The sequence below is a fragment of the Babjeviella inositovora genome (assembly GCF_001661335.1).
Source record: "Babjeviella inositovora NRRL Y-12698 unplaced genomic scaffold BABINscaffold_6, whole genome shotgun sequence".
Lineage (NCBI taxonomy): Eukaryota > Fungi > Ascomycota > Pichiomycetes > Serinales > Babjeviella > Babjeviella inositovora.
In genome coordinates, this window is record NW_017566843.1 from 200570 (window position 1) to 224823 (window position 24254).

The 24254-nt window shown below is 47.3% G+C and overlaps 9 protein-coding genes across 9 annotated transcripts; 5 read left to right on the plus strand and 4 right to left on the minus strand.

Moving 5' to 3' along the window:
* Positions 1-92: 92 nt before the first annotated feature.
* BABINDRAFT_161463 (sterol transporter) lies at positions 93-1006 on the minus strand. Its single transcript, XM_019128818.1, has one exon. It carries the CDS (start codon positions 808-810, stop codon positions 265-267), a length of 546 nt encoding a protein of 181 aa, XP_018985091.1. The 5' UTR covers positions 811-1006; the 3' UTR covers positions 93-264.
* On the minus strand, positions 995-4147 carry HEM14 (oxygen-dependent protoporphyrinogen oxidase). Its single transcript, XM_019131119.1, has 2 exons — positions 3862-4147; positions 995-3036 (listed from the first exon to the last, which is right to left on the minus strand). Exons 1-2 carry the CDS (start codon positions 3877-3879, stop codon positions 1375-1377), a joined length of 1680 nt encoding a protein of 559 aa, XP_018985092.1. The 5' UTR covers positions 3880-4147; the 3' UTR covers positions 995-1374.
* Positions 4148-4798: 651 nt separating this feature from the next.
* On the minus strand, positions 4799-7994 carry BABINDRAFT_171393 (uncharacterized protein; the record flags this gene model as incomplete). Its single annotated transcript, XM_019130812.1, has 2 exons — positions 4799-6900; positions 7973-7994. 2 exons carry the CDS (start codon positions 7992-7994, stop codon positions 4799-4801), a joined length of 2124 nt encoding a protein of 707 aa, XP_018985093.1.
* Positions 7995-8265: 271 nt separating this feature from the next.
* On the plus strand, positions 8266-10521 carry BABINDRAFT_62012 (DUF4246 domain-containing protein). Its single transcript, XM_019132381.1, has one exon. It carries the CDS (start codon positions 8507-8509, stop codon positions 10199-10201), a length of 1695 nt encoding a protein of 564 aa, XP_018985094.1. The 5' UTR covers positions 8266-8506; the 3' UTR covers positions 10202-10521.
* Positions 10522-12045: 1524 nt separating this feature from the next.
* On the plus strand, positions 12046-14203 carry RPN4 (stress-regulated transcription factor). The gene has a single exon (XM_019127095.1). It carries the CDS (start codon positions 12533-12535, stop codon positions 13775-13777), a length of 1245 nt encoding a protein of 414 aa, XP_018985095.1. The 5' UTR covers positions 12046-12532; the 3' UTR covers positions 13778-14203.
* A 221-nt stretch (positions 14204-14424) lies between these two features.
* BABINDRAFT_161468 (2,3-bisphosphoglycerate-dependent phosphoglycerate mutase) lies at positions 14425-15443 on the plus strand. Its single transcript, XM_019128819.1, has one exon. It carries the CDS (start codon positions 14470-14472, stop codon positions 15349-15351), a length of 882 nt encoding a protein of 293 aa, XP_018985096.1. The 5' UTR covers positions 14425-14469; the 3' UTR covers positions 15352-15443.
* A 1376-nt stretch (positions 15444-16819) lies between these two features.
* GIT1 (Git1p) lies at positions 16820-18710 on the plus strand. The gene has a single exon (XM_019128820.1). The coding sequence runs from the start codon at positions 17004-17006 to the stop codon at positions 18576-18578; it is 1575 nt and encodes a 524-aa protein (XP_018985097.1). The 5' UTR covers positions 16820-17003; the 3' UTR covers positions 18579-18710.
* A 1400-nt stretch (positions 18711-20110) lies between these two features.
* BABINDRAFT_161470 (uncharacterized protein) lies at positions 20111-22450 on the plus strand. Its single transcript, XM_019128821.1, has one exon. It carries the CDS (start codon positions 20148-20150, stop codon positions 22290-22292), a length of 2145 nt encoding a protein of 714 aa, XP_018985098.1. The 5' UTR covers positions 20111-20147; the 3' UTR covers positions 22293-22450.
* Positions 22451-23402: 952 nt separating this feature from the next.
* Positions 23403-24247, minus strand: BABINDRAFT_135634 (uncharacterized protein). Its single transcript, XM_019127096.1, has one exon. The coding sequence runs from the start codon at positions 23914-23916 to the stop codon at positions 23458-23460; it is 459 nt and encodes a 152-aa protein (XP_018985099.1). The 5' UTR covers positions 23917-24247; the 3' UTR covers positions 23403-23457.
* Between the last annotated feature and the right edge of the window lie 7 nt (positions 24248-24254).

Sequence of the window (24254 nt, forward strand, 5' to 3'; positions counted from 1 at the left end):
ATAGATATATCGAGTGACTAATTTGCAGTTGCGACATCCGACAGCTCAAGGTCAGTAGACGTAATGTTAGGATGGAATATTATTTGAAAAATCGAGTCAACCATTCGATTAGGGTAATATCTATATCATACGACAGAAACTTGATAAGTCAAACTTATAAAAGAATTGTGAGCTCGGTCAAAAACCAAAGCATCATTTTTCTACGATTACAGCACCTCAATCAATGGAATATTAGGATTGGAAGAATAAAATGCGGGTACGGATCTACAAAAGAGCAACAGGGAATACTACCGTGGCAGAGAGACAGGTGATGTAGTCATCCTCTTCGGTAAAGGCTCGAGCGTTGACCACGTACTTTCCTGGCGGCACCTGGTCGGGAATGGCGACCTGCTTGATAATGGTATACTCGCCAGCCTTCAATGGACACTCCATGTCAACTTCGCCGATCTGCTCACACAAGTCATAAGTCTGGTGGAGCAACTTGATGTAGCCGTAGAACACGTCCACCTCGACATAGGCACCCTCGGCAATGTCTTTGCTCAAGTACGCCACGGCCGAGATGGTCATGTTTTCGCCACGAAGCGGCGGATTGGGCGAGATGGTGAGCGACTTCAACTCCAACAACTGCGGCTCCGATGCATCACAGACGCTCATAGGAGAATCGCCGGGAATTGGCTTGTTATCATTGCCCGGCAAGTTGAACAAGGACTGCCCCTTGATGGTGTCAAAGGCGCCCACAAGGGGTAAAGAAAGCGCTGTAGTGGTGGTGCTAATAACAGCGGTAAGTGCAAGAATTTTTATCGAAACCATATCTATATGTTAAGTAGTGAAGGAGGAGGGGGGGACTGTGTGGCAAGAGCAAGTTTATATGGGCCAGAAGATAGGGACGCCCAAAAAAGATAGCGCCCTGCGGCGTCATTCTTTTGTGTGGAGGCAGCAATCACGGACCAGCTGTGGTTACATCATACGTAAAATTATCGGATGGTACAAACTTCGGGCAATCTAGTATTATTTTAAGTCATTGCAACTAAGATAACCTTAGCATGTAAGCTTTTTTATGACTTGGATATATGTGTCTGCTTATTATCCCTTCTCGGGTATATCGTCTATTTCAGGCTGTGGCGCATATAATCGCGTGTGCCTCGGCACCACGAGCTTTAGATGTATGGGTTTGCTGATGCCCTGTATGGGAGCTATACTCTCAGCTATAATATGGTCTAACATCCAACTATAACTTTTTGGCTACTTTTCAAACCTCTATAAAAGATATTCTTGAAGAGGACAACGATGAAAGTGCCATGATTCGACCCCCAAGCCATGCAAATTTTGTGGCACTATCTCTAACCTAGCATTTATATACAAGATTTCCCTATTTTATTTCATCCCCCAGGCTCCCCTGAACCCATTCATGACGCAGTCAGGAACACCGGCTCCATCACCAAAGGCCATACCGCCAACGCTCAATTGCCCCTTGAATTCGTCGTTAAGAATCGCCTCCATACCTTCCTTGTTATCCGCGTACCCCACATTGAACTGCGGGAGACAATTACGGTGGAGTTTGTAGTCGATGTAGATGACATTGTCCCCGGCCGCGGTTTCACCCTTGGACAAGTCCACTAGACGGTATTGCGACACGTCTAGATTCAAGTGTCGAAGGAGTACGTTCTTCGCGGCGGCTAGATTGATGCTGTCCGACGGAATTCCATGCTTGTTGAAGAAATGGCCACCCATCATGATGGTAAGTTTGGTGTACTCCAAGGGTTCTGCTGTGTCTACGGCCCTTTTCAGGTTGCCTCTTCCCTCGGGAATCTTGTAGCATTCTGTGGAACTCGTGGTGTTTTCTCTGGTGAACGTGCTCTGCATTCCCTTCTCGACCTCAGAGTCAAAAATGATCCCCAAGAGGTTTTCATTATTCTGGCTCGAGTTTGGAACCAAGTAGCCAAACCCCCGGGTGTGCTTCAAGATATCCTTTCTCGGGAGGTAAACGTTTGCGAGAAAGATGCTGACGTATTCCACTTTAGCCAAGTTCTGCTGAATGACAGATTTTAGAGGCAAAAGCCGGGACAAGTTATAGGTTGGTATGGTGGAGCGGATGTGCTGGAACTCGTAATGTTCTCCCAGTGAAGTTAAGGAAATGGTCTGCCCAGGCAGAATCGCAGTCACAGTCTGGTTGCGCAAAATCTCAATCCTAGGGCTGGCTTGTAAATTCTCTGCAAGCAAGCGGGGCAACGTTTCCAATCCATTTGCAACCATAACCATGGGGAATCTGTTTAAAATGGTCTTCAAGGCGGGAATGTTTCTCCCCTGGGCAAGTGTAGACTGATAGTTTTGCAAGTCGTCACTCAACACCGACGCCGGCTTCCCAGCCTGTTTCAGCGCTTTCTTTTCCATTTTGCTGGCCTGGATCTTGTTGAGGGTACCCTTGAGCACTGAGCCGTGCTGGGCCTCAAAGTCGAGCATCCCTTTCATCAACGACCGCGCACTCAACTTCGACACGTCCCCCGCATAGATTCCGTGGTACACCGCGCTCACAACGTTGTCCACAATATGACTCCCGAATCGGCGAGTCAAAAAGGAGCGCACACTTTCGTCTCTAGTCGCTTCCTTGGGTGGCTTCCGGAATGGCTCCATGAGTACACTGAGGGGTAACTTGGCACCTAGCGGGCTCATGATGAACTTCACAAACGAACTGAAGGATGATGGAACCTGCACCAACGCTTCGCCGCATAGCAAGTACTTTCTGTTGGCTGGTGAGTCCTTACTCATAGATAGCACCAAATTGGCCTTGTTGAGCTCGGTAAGCGTGTCCACGATCAAGATCGACCCATCGCTCACACCCCGCAACGTCCTGGGGCCCTTCTCCAACACTGTGAGAGGCTCGAATTCCAGACCAATGGCGTACTTTGTCGAGTTGATCCAGCCCCCAACCCTGTCGGTGTTTTCAAAAATGGTAATGCTGACATCTGGCCTGAGTTTGTGGAGAAAGTAGGCAAACGAGAGTCCGGAGATGCCAGCCCCAAGTACCCCTACCAGCGCCTTCTTCGGCAAGGAATTGTATTTGAATAAGGACGTCATATCAACGCAATTGTTTGGTATCTTTGAGGTCCGTATGAGGAACTGATGCCGTGCAAGGTAGAGACGAAGAGGTGAGCTCAAAATGAAATCTTGTGATCGCTGGTAGCGTGCGGCTCAGAAGATGGCATAAACCTTTTGTGTGGTGACAAAAGGGGGAGCTTTGGGGATATTGGGGAACAACAACCCAAAGCAACGAATTTAACTATGGGTAGTGTTTTAAATAGATATCAACTCAATAACTTTCTAATGGCTCGGATTTTGCTCCCTTTCTACGCAGCCGAGAACCAACCTGGTACGCCTTCACCTATCTCTGATATCTATATCCCACAGAACATATGTCCCTTCAATGTACCTCTCTGCATCTGCAAAATTGTAAGCGTGTGTGAATATTTGATGGCCCGACGCAAAACACTTATACACAGTAGATAGGGATAAGAAGTCACCGGGCCATTGCAGCTAGTCCTTTCCCCTCATATTTCATTTTAATGCCTCAACGAAAGAACACAAAAAAGCCCACAGTGACGCTTGAGAGCCAGCCGCCGAACAAAAAGCAGAAGACAGTCCCGGCTGAAGTCCCGGTCGAGGCCAAAGTGGTAGCAACAAACACGTTGTATATACGGAACTTGAACGATAAATTACCCAAGGAAAGCCTCAAGAACAACCTTTACATCCTCTTTGCCACGTACGGCGATATTCTAGAGATTTCCGCGCCCAACAACACAAAGATGAGAGGCCAGGCACATATTGTGTTTGCCGATATCAAAAGCGCCAAGCTAGCAATGAGACACCTCCAGAAGGAGACATTTTTTGGCAAGGAGTTGGTGATCGAATACTCACGTGCAGTGAGCCACACGATTACAAAACTTGATGGGACGTTTCAGGCGAAGAGCGTGGCCATGGTGGAGGAATAAACACGGCTAAGAAGGTTGCACGGCTGTGGGATACGTCTCTAATAGCTGTAGATTGAAGAAAACTCCTGTTTGGAGACTGGAGATTGGCATGTCTCGCTGTAAACTACGCATATATACTAATGAATAAACGTTAAGCATTTAATTGCAGTACAAAAGGGGGCTACCACGATCGAAATGTGTCTCGGGCTGTCAGCAGAGGAGATATTGAGCCGGGATGAAGCAAAATAGAATGATGTATGTTATCTGTATGCAAAGAGAGAGCCCCAAACTAGCTCTATAAACCTTCCAGGAAGTGGCATAAAAAGCTGGTCGGAAATTTTAGGCAGAGAATGTTTGCTTACCACTATCTAGCTACTTTGCGGCATATTTCACTTTATCTAATTGCGGATCTTTTTGATATAACGAGTAGAATACGCTTAGTCAGGGAATGCACAAATAAATTAGATTTTGCAAAACCTTCCGTCATTCCATACTATCAATCTTCACCTCTCTGGTTTGATTCGATATCTATACTAAAATGAAACTCAAAGTTGTACAACAGCAGCTGTCGTCTCTATACCTCCTAATTTTTAACAAAAGCAGAATATCAAGTCTGTGTAAAATAGTTCCGAATCATATCTATGTCGGACTTCTCTGTAGCAAAGATAGTCCTGGGAAAGTGGCCTCGTGTGGAACCACCAGAGTTCTACCTTAAAATCGGCGCTCATCCACACCAAGTGAAATTGTTCACATATTTTTTCGCCTAATCCTCTTAGGTGGAGGTAACTCAGTATTTTCACACATGTATTTAGTAAAAGTCTACTTAATGTACACTACAACTTGGAATCTCTGACCAACGAGGCCTCCTTGTACAATGCCTTAAATTCCTTGGCAAAGTATTTTCTGGCGTTCGGTCTCTTGATCTTCATAGTCGGCGTGATGAGCTCCTTCTCGACGGACAACGGCTCGACCGCACAGAAGATGTTGTGGATCTTCTCGAAACCAACCAAGCCAGCATCCTTCACAGACTCGTTCATCGTCTGTAAGAACTTGGTTCTGATCTTCTTATCCTGCAACGCCGCCTGCAACGCCGCCAAGTCGGTCTCCAGAATGTCCACCTGGAAATTGGCCTTCAAGAACTTGCTGGTGTTGACCGGGTCAAAACCGACCACAGCCACCAAGTACGTCTCCAAGGAGTCACCGTGTACATACAACTGATTCAAAAGCGTACACGCAGATAAGTACTTGTTCTCGATTCTCTCGGGGGTGACGTATTCACCCTGAGCCAATTTAAAGAAGTTCTTGACCCTGTCAATGATGGTAATTCTACCCTTGGCGTCTAATTTCGCCACATCTCCCGTCAAAAACCAGCCGTCTTTGTCGAATGACTTGGCAGTCTCTTCCGGGTTCTTGAAGTACTCCGCAAAGATCTGCGGCCCTCTCAACAACAACTCACCGCGAGGGCCACCTTCATCCTTAGCGGTGTAGCCCATCTCAGGTACCTCGCGGAGCCGCATCTCGCATGTCACCCCAATCGGACCGCACGTGCCGACATCGGCCTCGTACGCCCCCGAAATGCAGATACCGGCGAAGCTCTCGGTCAAACCGTAGCCCTGGACGAAGCCCACATTCAACGCTGCCTTGAGGAAGGACATGGTTTCCACCGAAATCGGAGCAGAACCGGTAACAAACATTTGTGCGCTGTCCAACCCGGTAGCCCCCTTTAACTTGTTCGTCAACAAGCGGTCGTAGAGGAAGTGGTTTCCGTGGAAACCGTTTTTCATCCATCCAAGACGCTTCCCTACGATGTGGCGGGTCAAGGTTCCCTTGAACCCATCCGCGAGAATCGTCTGGTCCTTCAACGCAGCTTCAATTTTGGTAAACACACGTGGGACGGCGGCCAAAGACGTCGGCTGTAACACTTTGATATCCTCCAAGAGGGTCAACGGGCTCGGTGAGTGAGGGAAACCGGCAGCACAGCCGATAGTGAACCCACAGATAATGAGCAGGCGCTCGTAGATGTGTGCCAACGGGAGAAAGATCAACTCGCGCGCCTTGCCGAAAGGGACATCCACGTGCGCAAGCCCAAAAGTTGCCCCGCAAATCGCCGTGCGGTGGGACAACACTACTCCCTTAGGGTTCCCAGTGGTCCCGGAGGTGAAGGAAATGGTGTAGGTGGTATCTGGAGTTGGAGGCTTCTCGGAAATCCCACTTTCCGCACCAATTTTTTCCACCTGGTGGATGTCATACAAGGAAACCCCGGCCGCTTTGGCCTGCTTGTAGTACACTTGGTCCTCAGCAGTGTATAACTCATCCATGGAGACAATACTGATCAAAAACTTCAAGCCGAAGCTCTTCTTCAACTCAAGCAAATTTGCGATCTTGTCCTTGGAACAAACCACAATCGGAGACTCGGTAAGGTCCAAGATGTACTGGGAGGTCTTTGGGCCCAAAGTATCGTACAACGCGGTATTCGCCAACGAGTAAGCTGAACACGCCAAGTCGGTCAAACTCCACTCCACTTTGTTGAAGCTGAAGATAGACACCACAAAGCCGTCTTCCTTGTGCGCAGTCGTACGAAACTCACTATTTCTGACCACGCTCAAGATCCCAGCGCCCAAGTTACGCTTGCGTTTCTGCACCTCCGCGTATGTGTACCACGAGTAGAAGTCATCGAAAGACTGAGTTTTGTCCCGGAAGATACGTCTGCCAAGGCACGGGTTGTCAGCGAAAATCTTGGCGGCATTTTCAAAACTTGCGTACACAGTATTGAGGGCTGGGTGGACGGTCTCGTACAAGGGCGTGTCCTTGACATAACTGTTGCGATAAACCGCTGAGTAGCCCGGCTCCTGCGAGTTAGGGAGTTGGTAAGCGGTGCCGGATTCCGCCACTGGGAGCGGCAACGATGAGAGCACCTTCTGGATGTATTTTGTGTCTTCACCAAAAAGGGACATAATGGATAGTGTTGATAGGAGAGGCAAACTAAGGAAAAAAAAACCGGAACAGGAGAGATATATGTAGTTTTCTAGTCAGGTGTAAGTTCACTGCATGCAGGCTCGGTTGGAACCCGTGCCGGCAAACCGGCCCGCATGTTACGCGGGCGCAGATGATTGGCTAATTTCTTGATTTTCACAGGAAAACTCTAAGTACGATGGCATCCGCTTATCTGCGCAAACGACCAAACTGAATTTAACCAGCTTCGTTTACTCGGTATAGGAGTGAATAAGCTGGATTTGATAGTCTGAGCACGTGGCTTCCTTCGGAGGCTTAAGGAGGGGACGGCTCGGGGCCGTGTTCGGCAATTCGCCGAAATCCGTTTTGTACCGCTTTCGGCTTGATACGGCATATCTAATACCGCCAAACCCGGTTACAAGTACGTTCCATGCAGGCTATCGGCACCGGCTCGGCATTTGTACTGGGCTACCCCACAACAACCGGGCTATTGTCCCACTTATGTGTATGTTGATGAAGTAGGTCGAAATTAGCGCTCAAACGTCATAAAGGCAAGACACGTTGAAGTTTCGCCATAGAGCCCCTAGCTGGCCAACGATTACTGACTATAATTTCCACCTGTCTAATATGGTGGGTCTCAGGAAAACATGCTTCTGTTACATCGGGTTAAGACTATCGTCCAGAGTCGTACGCTGTGCGCTCCTCAACATTAGCCCTTCAGCTCTCTATGTCCCAACATTGTGGCAGTATGGGGTCTATTTTATCAGACGTTTTAAGCCGGTCTAGATTCATATCTAGCGCTAGATTTATTATTTTATAAGTAGCTATGTAACCGTGTTCTGCACTGCACAAACTAATGCGAGGGTCAATCGGAGATGTTTTATACCCAGCAAAACGGGACGGGGCATGTGCCAGTGAAATCCGCACGCCGTCTCAAATCCCTTCGCCCGTGGAAATTTATCAATGAAATAGCTTTACACACACATCAACAAGTACTCGCCAAGATGGGGTCTTATATTAGCTATTAAGACCTCACCGGAGAATGAATCAATAACTCGGATTTATAATATCTGGCATGGCCAATGGTTTGTAAAACGATAAGCACGTATACATGGTAGGTTGAAGCCTCAATAGCCAATATAAGACAATCGGCCTTCCAGATCATGATGACCTTATTTGACCAAATAAGGGAGAACGATACACAGAAGAAACTAAGGTATAATTGTAGCTGTAACAAGTATTCAGGCTACCCGCAGGTCATCATACGGTTCTAACCTCCTTGCGTTATTTGCGGGGATAACGTTATCAGTACTCCTCATTTAGTACCATACCCATAATACTCTAAAAACGTGACTCTTGCCATACAAAAAAAGGAGCCTTGCGCATATGCATCTGGAGTCAGATGATTTACAACAGTGTGTGATCAACGCTTGCCCCTTGTCCTGTGTTTTCATGATATGTAGTTCTTGGCACGCTATAGTCTACAAGGAGCTTAGTGTACCCTATAAGCTAGCCTATTTATACTCTTTGATCCGCCGCCTTCGCATTATACCACCATAACGTGACGGCCAAAACCCTTCACTAAACCTATGCCGCCGAAAAAGCCTGTCTACAAATCTCCCTTCCAGCACCCCTACTTTCCTGACTTCCCGGGAGATGGAGTTGGGATGACTGCCAGGTGTAAGGAGGAATGGGCTATTGTGGAGATCAGCACCACCATCAGGCTGAAACCAGAGTGGTGGACCAAGTATAAGGATCAAGTCATTTTGGAGAAGTGGAGGAAGGAGCTCCAGGAGCAAAGCGAAGAAGCCACACCGGCTGTCATCGACTATGTCTTCCAAGAATTAGAGTGGTACGAGAAGCTCAAGAATGAGTCAGGGGATCTCTTCCAGCCAATGTGCCACGAGAGTATTTTTGCCTCTCTTGATGGCATTCAGGTTATCGAAGACGATTTGAAGTCTTTGTTTAGGCGTGAAGCGTTCAAGTTATTGGAGGAGGGCGTTTCGGAGGGTAAGAAGGACTGGCATCCGAACTCCAACAACCAGGTGCTTGATTTGGTACACCCTTCGCTCTACCCCTTGCAATATGGGCTCACCCCGGTTCTCCAAAGTGACGGTTCTACTAAGCCTGCTCCATTTGATAAGGACCTCATCAAGTCTGTCAAGCCCCAAGTGGAGAACTTTGGGGTTTCAGAGAGATTCCAGTGGCTACCATCTATCTTCAAAGTGAACAAGAGTGGAGAACACTTGATCACCATTGAGTCGTATATCAACAATCTCCACCCTGTACGGTGCAGGTCTCTCTATCAGCCAATCGGTGACATCTTTGCTCGCTGTGTTCCTGGCATCAACTCCTGTCTCTCCCGTGCCGTCTCGACAGAGTATGTTCGTATTGATGTTCCCTACGGCGAGGACGAAACCTACGACGAAGAATTCTTGAAGGAAATAAGAAAATATACTGGTGGCGATGACGAAGCTGAAGATGGCAGAGACCCGTGGGATATTTACGAAGAAATTTGGGACACCAGAGAGGATCATATCAAACCTTTGGAATTTTCCTATACTGCTCCTCCCGAAACCAAAAAATTTGATATTACCGACTTTAACGATTTGAGGGTCATCACTAAGTTGGCCAATATTGTTCTCACGCCAGAGAGTCCAGAGTACCCCGGTGGCTCGTGGCATGTGGAGGGGACCATCAACGAAGACATTGTTGCTACTGTTCTCTACTATTACGACTCGGAAAACATTACGGAGTCGAATTTATCCTTCCGTATGGCTTTCAATGAACCTCAGTATGAACAAGGGGATGATGTTTTCTGTCGGGTCCGCTATGGTCTTGAAAATGAGCAAAATTTGACTCATAGGCTTGGTTCCGTTGAGGCGAAAGAGAACCGGGTGACTATTTTCCCGAACGTGTTCCAACACCACGTAGATGCCTTTAAGCTCAGCGACCCCTCCAAGCCTGGTCACCGCAAGATCTTGTGCTTCTTCATCGTTGACCCATACAATGAGCAGGTTGTGGCTACTGATAAGGTTCCGCCTCAGCAGCATGACCTGTGGGTTGATTCCTTGAAAGGTGATGGGTACTTGACCAAGTTTCCCGTGGAATTGTTCAACAAGATCACAGACCTGGTCGACTGGCCAATAACGTTGGAAAAAGCCAAGAAGGTCAGGGAAGAGTTGATAGGCGAGAGATCTGAAACACATGCAACGGCAGATGGTAATTACGACTATGAGGATCTAACACCCTTCACCAGAGAGTTTTCGCTTTGTGAACACTGAATCAATGAGCAACCAAGGTCGGGCTCGCGGCCTACTCGATACTGATCCCAATAGCTGAATAGTTTATATAACTACACTATGGCATGATAATTGTTCTCGTTGTTTGTGCTTCAACTCACCTTGTGGTTCATAATCACACCGTTAGAAAATCAGTAAAAAGTGCTAAGGTGATCATGAGGGATGTAGGAAGCCGTAACTAATGCCATTATATTATATATATCGTATATAGATATACATAAACCCCGTTTTCGTAAATTCTTACCCTCCCCCTATTAACTACATATATAGTTATAAATAGTTACGAATATTTAGTTACAAACTCGCATCTTGGTTTCCTAGAATTTTGTTTTAATTTCTTAATCTTTTCGTATTTTGACAAAGTATAACTTATAGACAGCTTAGCCGAAGATTATACGCATACAGGTTTAGCCAGTTTGTATATCTGGACCAGGCAACGCATACCGCGTCGGGGATTAACAACTGCAGCCTGTTAACCCGGAGATAACATGAAAAGAGATTATCACGTGCCACATGTTAAATCTAGTTCTAGACTTATGATCACAAGCTTGACGAGGATAAGGACAGATCGTTATGACCGGTCTCACCCATCTCCGAAAAAACCATGGAGGTGGGGATGGGCAGCATTGCCACCCGGCCTCTACGCTCTAATGGAAAGACCGGTTTTTATCTCGAAAACATGAGATATTTTAATAACACGTCAGACACAATGGTGGACATAGGGACTATAAACGACCACACATCCGTACAGTCTATAAAAGATTGAAATCTTTAACTTTCGCTGATACCGGTCCCTATCGGTGGCCTGTAGCCTAATTGTTGACCTTAGCGTGACGGATTGTGTCGGAACCCCAGTACGGTTCCGGATCCGCTAAGCTCACGTTTTGGGTGGCAAATTGTGATTAGTAATGCGCACGGCTCCTCAATGTAATCGTTCTTAAACTGCCTACGGCTGCCCCCTTTTAATTACCGGGGTTTCGCCTTGTGCTTGCAGCCTCGTTTGAATAGACCAGATTGGTCAGTTTTTCCTCACATGGGATTCGATATGTGTGCGATACTATTTTTAATTGTAACCTGTTGAACTTTCCGTCCTGGGATAGAGCACGGCTCCCCGAAAATCCCAAAAGCAGTTTGCCACCCAGACTAAAAAGAAATTCAATGGAACCGCAGCATGCGTCTGGTGCGCCGCACCTGCATAAGTTCGGAGACAAACAACTCAGACATCACATCTCATTCAAAACAACCTGCCACGTTGAACCCGTGCCAGAGACGAAAGCCTCCTGTTTTCCCAGCAAAAGAGCTCGGAATTAATGCAGACATGGTCCAGTCGCTGTCTTAAGTGTCACTCTCTTTTTTTAATACCACGGGTCTTTGCATCGACCGAAGGGTCGGCGGCACTCCTCGTTTATTGCAACCCAGTGGCCATTTGCTTGTCGGGGTAGAGACTAAACCTTAATTCGAGGAAAAGGACGGACGGCGGCACAGCCTAGACTTATTGTGGCAGGGGGGATTATTTGTAGATAGTGTGAGCTACGATTCATCCAAAGGCTTCTACAGGGTTCCGCTCCCTCCCGCGCAGCTGACGAAACGGACCAGCTTACAAATACCCAATTTAGCCTGCATGAACGACAAGGGAGGGGTAGAGTTTGCTCATCGCTCCACTGCACGCTCTGTATATAGACGGGTGACACATCACCCCCTCCCAGCAAACGGGTACTTTTCTCTGGTGTAATGCATGCATACGAGCACTATTTTTGCTTTCTCGCACCTTGCGGCCCCTTTAACGCACTGATCAAAATGTGTGTAGCAGATTCGAGCGCTTTTATATAAAAGAGGGCTGACGCCACCAGAATCATGCTGCAGAAAATTCTTTTTTCTTCTTTTCCCTTCTCTAACTCCAAGTCCTTTGTTTAAACATACATAATAAATAACAGAATATATTACATTCCCGTATATCTTTTATTTGCCACCCAACTTTTTTGCTAGTTTATCCCATCCGAGTCTTTTTCCTCCATCCACCGTTCTTTCCTGACTCATCTCAGAAAGACAGAAAAAGACACCAGCAAGAAGACAACAAGAGACTTCCAGTCCCCTCTTTGCTAACCCGTTTTGTCAGAGCAGCCAAGTAATCAGTTTACCAACTCATTCTTTACTTCGCTTGATCATCTCTCGATTGAAGAAGTACTTCTCCTCTACGACCCAGAGCCAGACAAAAGCCCATACCCGTTGCATCCCGAACAACTCTTACAAGACTTACAAAACGATAGCCGTTTATTAAACTGGATCCAGTTTAATACCAACACCGTTCCTGCAATGACAACCTCCATTATTAGTTTCCCAAAATTGGGCCGCACCTTCACGGACATTATGGAAGATGAATTATACCACGTTCCCCACCTTAGTAAGGGGGGAGTGTGCAACGCCAGCACCCCAGCCTCCAAGTCGAACTCATTCATGTTTGCTCCTCCTTCGCAGTTTGTACCTGCGCAAACATCAGTGACCTCGAACCCGCCAAACAGCCCCCAGCAAACCACCAACACCCCTGCCACTCCAGTGAACTGGTCTAGCTTCTTACACAGCATGTCCGACAGTAACACCGTCGAGCAATTCCAGACTTACTTGAGCCAGCAGCCGCCATCCCAGCCACAACAGACACAGCAGTACTACGATGTTCCTGAGGGAGCCGGAGTAAATCCATTCAACACGTACGCCGATCCAAACGTGATAAACCAGCCTCAGGTCTTGCAGTCTGGGTTGTTCACTACCATCAATCCAGAGGAGACCTCCAACTTGTTGAAGTGCCCCGAGGAACTACTTTCGTTCCAAAACAACAGTGTCACGAGCTTCAGCTTGACACAGCCTGATGAGGCACTCTTCGTGTGGCCTCATGAGGTTGAGTCCAGCTGCTGCGACACTAAGGAGTTGTTTGACGAAGAGTTAAGTGACTGCGAAGACGATGACGAGGACAAGTACTTTGATGACGACGAAGAGATGCGTGACGACGATGATGGATATGCCACGAGCGACGACGCTTTGACAAACATCACCGGCGAGTATGAAGACGATGAGATGGTGCTTGACGAGATGTCTTCCTTCACCACTCAGACTTCACATACCGACTACGCCTTCACTACTTTGAAGTCCCAGAATACACAGCAGTTGCCATCCCCAATCCTGTCCAAGAACTCTTCACCAGTTTTGGCCAAGATTGGTACTGCCCTTCAGGGTCAGGCTCCCGTCACTCCAGCATCTTTCACCGCATCTCCAGACTCTGTTTTCAACGACACAGAGAGCCATCAGTGTACGTTGGTAAACCCTGCCACGCAGCAGCCTTGCCTCAAGCAGTTTTCTAGACCATATGACTTGATTAGACACCAGGACACGATCCATGCGTCTAAGAAGAAGATCTTCAGATGTATCATCTGCGACAAGACCAAAACCTTCAGCAGAGGCGACGCCTTGTCCAGACACATTAGAGTCAAGCATGGCTTGCAGGGCGATGATGCTACCAGAGCTATCAACTACGCCAAGGAGAACGTTGAGTTTGTCCTTGTATAAACGTCGTCCCCCATTTGATGCTGTGTGATCTTGCCCCCTTGGTTGGTGCTTATTGATTAAGATCGCTATTGATTTCGTACTCACCCAGTCTGTTGTGACTTTTTTTCACTCTTGCCGGTGCCATCTTCCTGGCCGCCTTTTCTTATACCTTTCCCCTTGACGGGCATCTGTCTTCTCGGTCTTATTTTGGGTTTTGGTTTTCTCTTTCAGGTACTGAGAAATTGCATTTTAGACCCTCATTTTGTCACTTTTTTTTCCCCTTTAACATGCGATGGAGGAAGGAGAATATAAACCCCCCGAGAATGATATATATAATATACAAGTGAACGGGAATCAGTTTTCTTGTCACTTACCCTTATTTATTTATACTGTTTTTTTTTGCTTTTTTCTTTTTCTTTTTTAACGCATAGATTTGTGGTAAAATAACCGTAGAGTTTGAGCAAAGTTATAAAGAATCTGACATTGTTGTGATCAATCCCTTATGTCGTCTCGGAAACGGTCGGACGTATGTGCTTTTTCCACCGTTTTGCTTTATGGAGCCATCGGAGAAGTGCATGCGGCTCAACACATCCCGGCCTACTTCTCCTGCACTCTAAGCTTTATCCGCGGATCCTTGATCGATAGTAGAATATGAGCTCGTAGTACTCCAAGTTTGGGTTCTACTGATCTAGCTGATTATTAAGTGTTTTCCAATGCAAGACGTTTCTGTGTTAAATAACCACCTCCGCCCAGTGAGCTCGAGGCCCAGTCATAAGCTCATTCTTGTCCGTCACGGTGAATCGCAGTGGAACGACTCAAACCTCTTTTGTGGGTGGTGTGACGTTCCTTTATCACATAGAGGGGAAATCGAAGCAGAAAACGCCGGAAAGCTCATCTTGGAGAAGACATCTCTCCATCCAGTGTCTATCTACACATCCTTTTTGGATAGATCCATAGAATCGGCTCATATCATTGCCTCCACACTCTTCCCGGACTATACCACCAACCCAGCCCGGTACGAGACGAAGTTTGTCAGCAGCTGGAAGTTGAACGAAAGACACTATGGTGCTCTTCAGGGGTTGGATAAATCGCAGGTGTTGAAAGAGGTTGGACCTGAGAAGTACATGTTCTGGCGTCGTTCATATGACGGTGTGCCTCCGTTGGCGGAATCCTCTGGGAGCGCCGGGGCTATTGAAGCTCGAGTATCTGACCCGGAGATTCTTAAGTACTCCACAATTGCTACGGCGAAATATAAGGGGGTCGACCAAGATGAGTTGCCCCGAGGGGAATCGTTGGAAATGGTCTTGCAAACAAGAGTGAGACCGTACTTTGAGGAGGTTATCAGGCCAGATTTATTAGGTACAAAAGATGCCGAGTGTATTCTTGTGGTTGCTCACGGCTCTACAATCAGGTCCTTGATCAAATACTTGTACAACGTATCGAATGAAAACATCCAAAGATTGAACATCCCCACTGGAAGCCCCTTGTTGATCGACGTTGATGAAAACTGTGTTCCGGTGAACGAGTACACCTATCTCGATCCCTCAGGTGCCAAAGCAGGTGCAGAGAAGGTGAAAAACCAAGGATTTCATTAATCCGAGTAGAACGGTTGAAGAGTCAAGACTTTTAGACAAACTATAATAGAATACAGGGTATATAGCATCTAACATGGCGCTGAGTTGAGCGGTACACGGCTTTCTATAAATACATATGATATTTCAGCGGCTTTTCCATTACACTCTCGGTTTTAGAATGTGCTTCATTTTTTATACACCAAGGACTTAATAACCGATCATTCATCTGTTGAGCCAAGAGGGGGAGGGGCTAAGGTCTGTAAGTATCTGGGGGGCGTATGCCAGCTAGTATAAAACATGGCACGGCCTTATTCTCTTCTATATCCAATTATACTTTGCACGAAAAACAACCTTACACATGAGCATGATTGCACGAGTCCAACCTGTTAACAGTCTAAACCCTTATATTCAAATGAGGATACTGGATGATCTCTTCTTTCCTGGTAGTCAGTCGAGCTGAAACGATAGGAGCAAAAGTCAGGAGTAGCCAATAAGAGATCTGCTACTCATACTATTTATTTTCACCTACAGAGCTTTAACAGTGCTCCGTTTATTGATGATGGGTTACTGGGTGTGCCATTTAAATAAGATGTATTCAAGTTCGGTATCGTCTCGGGATATCCTGACTCACATTTTGATAGAAGAATTGCCCCGAAGCATATGCCATTCGTAGTCCGTCCAGCGAGTAAGCTTACCACGTGGGGGGCAGATTTGCAGTACGTTCAATTCACGAATTCTTCGATCTGGAATTATAAACGAGATTTCCCACGTTTCTAGTTCAACGGTCAATAGCCTTATTGTTTATGCGAGCAACGTTTCCGCTCTTTCGGGAACACTCCGAAGAATGATAATCCTTCGGAGTACGCATTCACACTCCGAAGCGTCCCAAGGGTAACCCCGCCGCTCGAAACATGACATCCCTCCTCATTGGCAGGAGTGTTATCGGGATGACAGTCGGAAACGGAGATCCTGAGATTCATCTATTCAAAGGGGAAGCTTTATCACCCCGGAAGAGGGGAAGGATCCAGACGAGTCGAAGAGCCTTAATGACAAACTATAGTAACAACTTTAACTCGAGCATCGCGTTTTACCATTTCCGCAAATATGCAGGAGTAGAGCCATACGTAGAAATGGACAACGGGACACGTTTCGGCCATGCAACGCCCCTGCTTCAAAAGCCACATGCGACTTCATGAGATGAATCTAATTTATCAACTATTTCTTCTGTGCCCATCAACCTTCTATTTATAATTAATCTTCTCTCGCCATGGTCCATGATACCGGCAATCTAGAGAGTTTCCCGCGCAACGCCTGAAAGCTTGATTAATCGCGCAAACCTTAAGTGGGAAACATTAGGTGCGGCGTTGTAATCTCAGTCATTCATATGCACGTGGGGCCAGAGATGCATGGAGCCGACAGTTTATTATCACTGTAAGTCATTCCACGTCGATAGCCAAGGTGCATGCCAAGTTGGCGTACGTGCGGGGGTTGAGAATTAAGCAAGGGTGCATAGGGCCTCTCTCTCCTCGACGTGGGCGGGGGAGAGAAAAAGTATAAATAGACATCACTCTCACAGCTGCACCTTGTAAGAGAATCCATCATCCATCCGCTGCCAACGCAATATCCACCTATTCCTGAGGAGCGACTATCCATACTTGACGCCCCCAAAAAAAATGAGCGATATCGACAAGACCGCTATCAACGTCGTCTCTTCCGAACGTCACCCTGCGGCACCTGGGAAGTCTCTCAGCCACGCTGGTGTCAGAGAAATCTCTGATTCCGACTCCTATGAAAGAGGCTTACCGGACGACGGTCCCCAATACGTGGTGTATGATGCGGACACCCGTAAACACAGAAGGGAAAACAAGAAAATTAGTGACTACCTTGCCATCTGTTGCGCAGGGTTCGCTTTGATTTCCGACGGCTACCAGAATAACGTGATGACCATGTTGAACAAGGTGTTTGCCATTGAATATAAAAAAACCTACACCGCCAGTATGTCTACCCAGGTGTCCAACGCCCTTCTTGTGGGTGCCGTTTTGGGTCAGGTGACAACTGGTTTGGCCTGTGATTATCTCGGGCGTAAATTTGCGATTTTGACCGCCACGCTATTGATCATCATTGGTACCGTGTTGTGCAGCGGTGCCCACGGCGCCCACGGATCCGAATTGGGATTGTTTTGGTTCCTTACTGTTGCGAGAGGTATCACCGGATTCGGTGTGGGCTCCGAGTACCCTGCCTCGTCCACCGCTGCATCAGAGTCGGCCAACGAAACTACTGAGAGAAGAGGCGGTGTCTTTGTTCTTGTGACTAATTTACCTCTTTCGTTTGGTGGCCCGTTAGCGCTTATTATCTTCTTGATTGTCAACAAGATCACGGGCGTCAACCATCATGAAACCTTGTGGAGAGTGATGTTTGGGATTGGTGCGGTGTGGCCTATTTCCGTTTTCTACTTTCGGTGGAGAATGGCCACTTCGGAATTGTACAAAAAATCGGCTATCACCAAGCAACGCGTTCCCTACTGGTTGGTCCTCAAGTTTTACTGGGTCCGCCTTTTGGGAACTTGTGGCTGTTGGTTCTTGTACGATTTCGTCACTTTCCCGAACGGTATCTTTTCCGCCACTATTATTTCCTCTGTTATCAAGGATACCAATGATTTAGAAACGATTGCTGAGTGGAATTTGTTGTTGGGCTCCATTGCTTTGCCTGGTGTCATAGTCGGTGCCTGGTTGTGTGATCGTATTGGCCGCAAGTACACATTGATGGTTGGATTCTCCGGGTACATCGTGTTTGGGTTGATCATTGGTTGTGCCTACGATAAGATCCTGAAAATCGTACCATTGTTTATTATCTTTTACGGGTTGATGTTGAGTTTCGGTAACTTGGGCCCAGGTGACATGATGGGGTTGACTTCGTCTGAGTCGTACGCCACTCCAATCAGAGGGACATGTTATGGTTTCTCGGCTGCTATCGGGAAGGTGGGTGCGGTGGTTGGGACTAAGGTCTTTACTCCTATCCAGATTCATCTTGGTAAAAAATGGACCTTTATTATTGCAGCGATTGTCGGGCTCATGGGTGTTTTATTAGCGTTTTTCTGTATTCCTCACTTGGATGATGATGATTTGATGATGGAGGATATCCGATTCCAGAACTATTTAATCGAGAATGGCTGGAAGGGTAGCTTTGGGACCCGCGAGGATGATTCCACCGAATCTCACGATGAAGAGAGGGACATCAAGCATATCTAAAGTCCCGGGATTGTCCTCCAGACACCATAATCTAGCCGGAAGTTTTTCTAATAGTCACGTATCGAAATATATGTGTAGAAGTTTGCCGATTTTCCCACCAGGAGATTCAGCTATTCCTCGATATAAAAAAAGCTTATATGACAGTATCTTTCTCCTATAGACTTGGTTTTTGCACGAGGAATGGGTTTTGGACGTTTCTGCTAGTATCTGATCATAAGATGGAAAAGAGAAGCACCTCCAACTCAAACGGAACCAAGGATACTTGGTGTATTCCCCCTGTTTTGCACTCAATTTCTCGCTCGCTAAGCTTTCCTCTTCCGACGGTTCCCCGCATTTCCTGCCACGTCAGGACACCCTCGGCAAATTCTTACGTAGCTCACCATTTATGCCCGGGGTAGTACCAGCTGCAACACGTCTGTCATACCGATTGAAAAATGTTACGTGGGAGCAACGTCTAATACAACGAGTCTGGTCGGCGCCAACAAGTGGCTCTCCTCCCCTGCCGACTTACACTATTGTGGCTTACCCCAGACTTTTTTTTTCCACTCTACATGTCTTTCAGTGTATATTACATGAGATTCCCTGACATTCCATCTAGGAGTGGGGTTTCTCCCGAAAAGTATATAATTATCCTATACTTCCGAGACCACTGGAAACCCGAAGGGGGTAGGGGTGTCTCGCTTGATGTGAACCACCTACTGACGATCTTGCACTTCGCCGTCAAGGATGCTGGCTTGGCGGGTTTCGAGAAGGTACACAGCATTTACCTCGAGGTCAAATCATTGACTGTGGAGAGAGATGTATATTGAGGGTTCGTTATTCAGACAGAATGCCGGGAAGTTGTAAATTCTGTCAGCACATCCAGAGTTCAATTTGGTACCTAGCTACAAAGCTGCGGCATAGTTTTTTTTTTTTGTAATCTAGCTTACAGACTTTCCTGTCTCGTATATTGCAAGTTGAGGATAACAAACCCTGTGGTAAATAGTCCATACATCCTCTAACTGACTTATATAAAATGTTTACGCAGTCAGTTCAGCCAAGGAAAGATATTATAAGAGGCAATGGCAGGATTCTCTGTCAACAGAAGGGAATTCAATCCGATGAATTCACCGTATTTTCAGAGGCGGATCGACTAAATAGCAATACTTTTTATCATGGCTGGTGGTTTCCATATTTAAGTGCACATATAAATGACCTACTATGACCCTTAAGCTTTTGCTACTTCCCCTGATTTCACCTTTTCCAGCTATGGTGTCGCCACAAAATTGTGGTATATACAGATGCTCCAAGCTCCTAAAACAACCCTCAGACAGATGAACCACAAATAATAACACGCCATCCCCACCTTTGAATCATACTCAAATTCCCCCATCAACACCCAATCCCCGCTCCCCCGCTATCCTGTATATTATGGAGCGATAATGCACCCAGCGATAATGCATACGGGGTTTTCCCCGCCTTCCCCCGAGCTCCCGCGGACTTAAATCGTCCAATCCCGGCCCTTTATTATAAGTACAATATGGTCAGCCCGTTTCTTTATATGCTTTACCTGTCTACACCTCATAAAACATGTCCAAGTCCATCTTCCCTGCCTCCAGCGACAACATCCAGCAGTTGATCGAGTCGTTGCCTTTTAAGCCAGAGGAGATCCTCAGAGCGTCGCCGATCGCCGGCAGCCAGGAGACTGGCTACACCGCCACCTACAGAAACAAGTTCTGCATTGATAACGGGAACCAGCTCTTCGTCAACATCCACCCGTCGTTGCGGACATTGCACGACCTCTTCGTGAATGCAGTCGCAATGTACCCGAATAACGACTGCATGGGCAAGCGGCTATTCGACAACACTCTCCGCGACGCGCACGACACGTTCTATTCGTGGGAGTCGTTTGCGCAAGTGGACGTGCGCAAGCGTAACTTGGGGTCCGGAATCTTCCACGTGGTGCGTAACAGTCCATTCCGCACGGCAATCCATAACGTTGACGACTTTGTGGTGAGTTTGTATTCGGGCAACCGTGTAGAATGGTTGCTTGCGGATTTGGCGTGCCAATCATATTCGCTCACCAACACAGCGTTGTACGATACCTTGGGCGAGGGCACATCGCGTTATATCTTGGAGTTGACAAAGTCGCCGATTGTCATATGCTCGAGGGAGAAGATTCAGGGGCTCTTCAACATTCAGATCGAAAAGCCGTTACCATATCTCCTCGCAGTGGTTTCGATGGACCCGTTGAGCGCACAGGAGCGTGCGCACTACTCGCAGCAGGCATGTGAGTTGGGCATAGAGTTGTGTGAACTTGCAGATGTCGAAGCTGCAGGCGCGCAGCACCCAATAGCCGAGAGGCCGCCCACCCCGGACGATTTATACACCATTTCCTTCACCTCTGGCACCACCGGTAACCCCAAGGGGGTGGAAGTGCACCACGAGATGGGCGTCAGTGGTGTCACAATGTACTTGGCCCAGGCAGATGTGCCGAAGGGTCTGGGCCATGAAATGTGCTTCTTGCCATTGGCACATATCTATGAAAGGGGGGTGGTTTCCGCGTATTTGTCGATCGGAGTAGGTTTCGGGTTCCCCGTAGCCTCCTCCCCGTTGACGCTTGTGGAAGAATTAAAGGCGTTGAAACCAACCACGTTGGAGGCGGTTCCACGTGTGTTTTCAAAGATCGAATCGGAAATCAAAGAAGCGACGATTAACTCCGAAAACGAAGTGTTTAGAGCCTTGGCCCGCGATATCATCACGCGGAGGTTGCACAATATCAAGACCCAAGGGGTCTTCGCGAACAACAGCCAATACAGCGAAACGTTCACGACCCAGCTCAAGAAGCAGTTGGGGTTGGACCAGACAAAATTCTTGTGCTCTGCCTCTGCTCCAATCAGCAACGACACTATGAACTTCTTCAAGAGTGCGTTGAACGTCGGCTTTGCGCAAGCATACGGCTTGACGGAGACCTTCGGTATTATGTGCATGTCCGATCCGTTTGAACGCGACGCGGGCTCGTGCGGGTTACCAGGAATCTCCGGCGAAATGCGTCTTCGCGACGTGCCGCAGATGGGCTACACCGCCGGCGATAGACAGGGGCCAAGGGGAGAATTGCTCTTAAGAGGGCCGCAGATCTTCAAGCGGTACTACAAGAATAAGGACGCGACGGATGAGTGTTTTGACAAGGATGGTTTCTTCTGCACAGGGGATGTAGCCCGATTCGACGAACACGGAAGGGTGTACATCATTGACAGAGTCAAAAACTTCTTCAAGTTGGCCCAGGGCGAGTATGTGACCCCAGAGAAGATTGAAAACAAGTACTTATCCCACACCACGTTGGTGAATCAGTTGTACGTGCATGGAGACTCTTTGGAGACGTATTTGGTGGCGGTAGCGGGTTTTGACCCCCACGTTATGGCCAAGTTTCTCCATCGTAATTTTGATGTGGTGTTGAATCCTGAGACCCACGTAGTGGAGATCGAGGCGAAGTTGAATGAATTAAGAGTCAAGACCAAGGTTTTGGAGGCGTTGAATGCTGATGTCAAGCTGGCGGGCTTGGCAGGGTTCGAGAAGATCCACAACATCTTCTTCGAACGCGAGCCGTTGACGGTGGAAAGAGAAGTTTACACCCCGACCTTCAAGTTGAAGAGATCGGCATGCAAAACGTTTTTTGCTGAGGAGTTGAAGAACATGTACGGCCAGGGCTCGTTGGCCAAGTACTCGAAGTTGTGAAAAGTTAAATGCGTAGAGTAGAAGGTGTGGGATTACGTCAGGTTTAAATGATATAAAGCCCGTATTAACTTTCAGTGGTTAGGTTAATATTTACGATCTCATTTTCTGCAGAACTGACTAGACTGGCCATCTTTAAGCGCCGCATTTCCTTTGTCTCTATACTCAAACAAATAAATACTTTATTCGAGTGAGGACTCGGAGGACGCTTTGGGTCCAGCAAACGCACGAATCCGTCATTTCCTGCGGTGCATATCAATCCAACGTCTGCGACCTGGCATGATGCATAACCTCCTCAACTGGCCGAAAGAGGATGCAAAGCAAGTGTATATCTCGTTTAACCGGTAGTGCCAAATCGTTCGGAAACCAGGTCGGTGCAAGCCCACAGATGCCGGCCAAAAACCTAGCTTCGGCCTAGCGCAAAGAAGCAAAACCACGAGGAGGGCGCTTCACCGGCCATATGTCGTGAGACATCAGATCCCCTAGCGATTAGCCCGTTGGTGCTATAGAAAAAGCTAGACCATACGGTCGTCAAGGGAGCATGTTTTACGGAACATTGGCGTGCATGCGATGTGTACCGCGTTAGTACTGCAAAGTCTTTTGTCCTCCTTTTCGCTCTTAGTTTTCAAAGTCATATGAATGCTTGAGACCATAATTATGACATTTCACTAATACCATCCACCTCAAATCGACACGATTGCGAAGTTAAGATAAACAGATAATTAAATACAGATTTGATTCGATATATTGTAGTTCAATCAGGACAGAGACTAGTCTCGGTCGCAGGAGGATATTCCTATTCCTTCACTCACAGGATGCATGCAGGCGCACTTAGCGTGTGTGTACATCACCCAGAATAGCCATATATTACCGCTTTAAGAATCTAATTGCCTTAATCCCTGCCTGGCTTAAATATCTCTCCTGACCACCGCTCACAAAAGGGCGATGTTCGGTTTCATCCTGACAGACAGGAGGTCAGTCAAGATGATACACAACATGTACGCTGACTCGCTCCGGAAATTTTCTCCAGAAATTGTTCCGGATACAAGCTCCTCGTAGGGATAAGACCTGATGTGGCGAATGAAAATATACCATTTAGGATCGTACGGATTGAATTGTGGTGCCATCTTTCAACCGCGCCTGTCCAAACCATGGAACTAGGATTGGCTCACGATGAAACAATATAATAATGACAAAGATAAGTTCTACAGGCAGTTAAATAACGATGATACAACGATAGCATAATCTTAAACACAACGGTATATTCACCAACGAGACACTGCACCGCCTTGACGTCGTTTCCCCTTGTAAGACAACCGGTCCCTTGACCATCAACTGAACTTCTGATCTTTGGGCTACATGGTACGATGTACGTCCGACCTTTGAGCTGCAACACGGATAATACCTTTCGTAGCAACGCTAGCGCTCTACGCAACCTTACTACGCCTTGTTTCGGTATGCTGACGAAACCGCTCCAGGGCATCTCTAAAACGCCTCTCGCACTACGTCTAATTGGTAGTCTGCCCATACGTCTTAGACGCATAGAAGTTAACTGCACAACCATATAGAGAGGTATAAACCTCTGCAGGCTCATTAACAACCCTGGAATAAATTCCAGCCGACGCATCGTTGCTTAACCATGAACGTTGCCTATTCCACTCCCACACACCTAGCGGCAGCCTGTCAACATCTCGTCCGAAAGAAGATATCCTTGATGCCGCAATCCCCGGAAGCCACCTTCCTGATGCGGTAATGAAGAGCTAAACATGCGCAGCCGTAACGCAAAAACATCCAAAAGCGGCACGAGTCTCCGGTCGCTCTAGCAACCATGCATAGCGCTGCCTGCACAGACGCGATCTGGCAGGCAAATTCATGTCCTGCATACATCTACCCCTGCAAGCGCACTGCGCGTTGCCATTTCTTTTCCGTACACGTCGCTCTGGGAAAAAAACATGGCTGTACTCA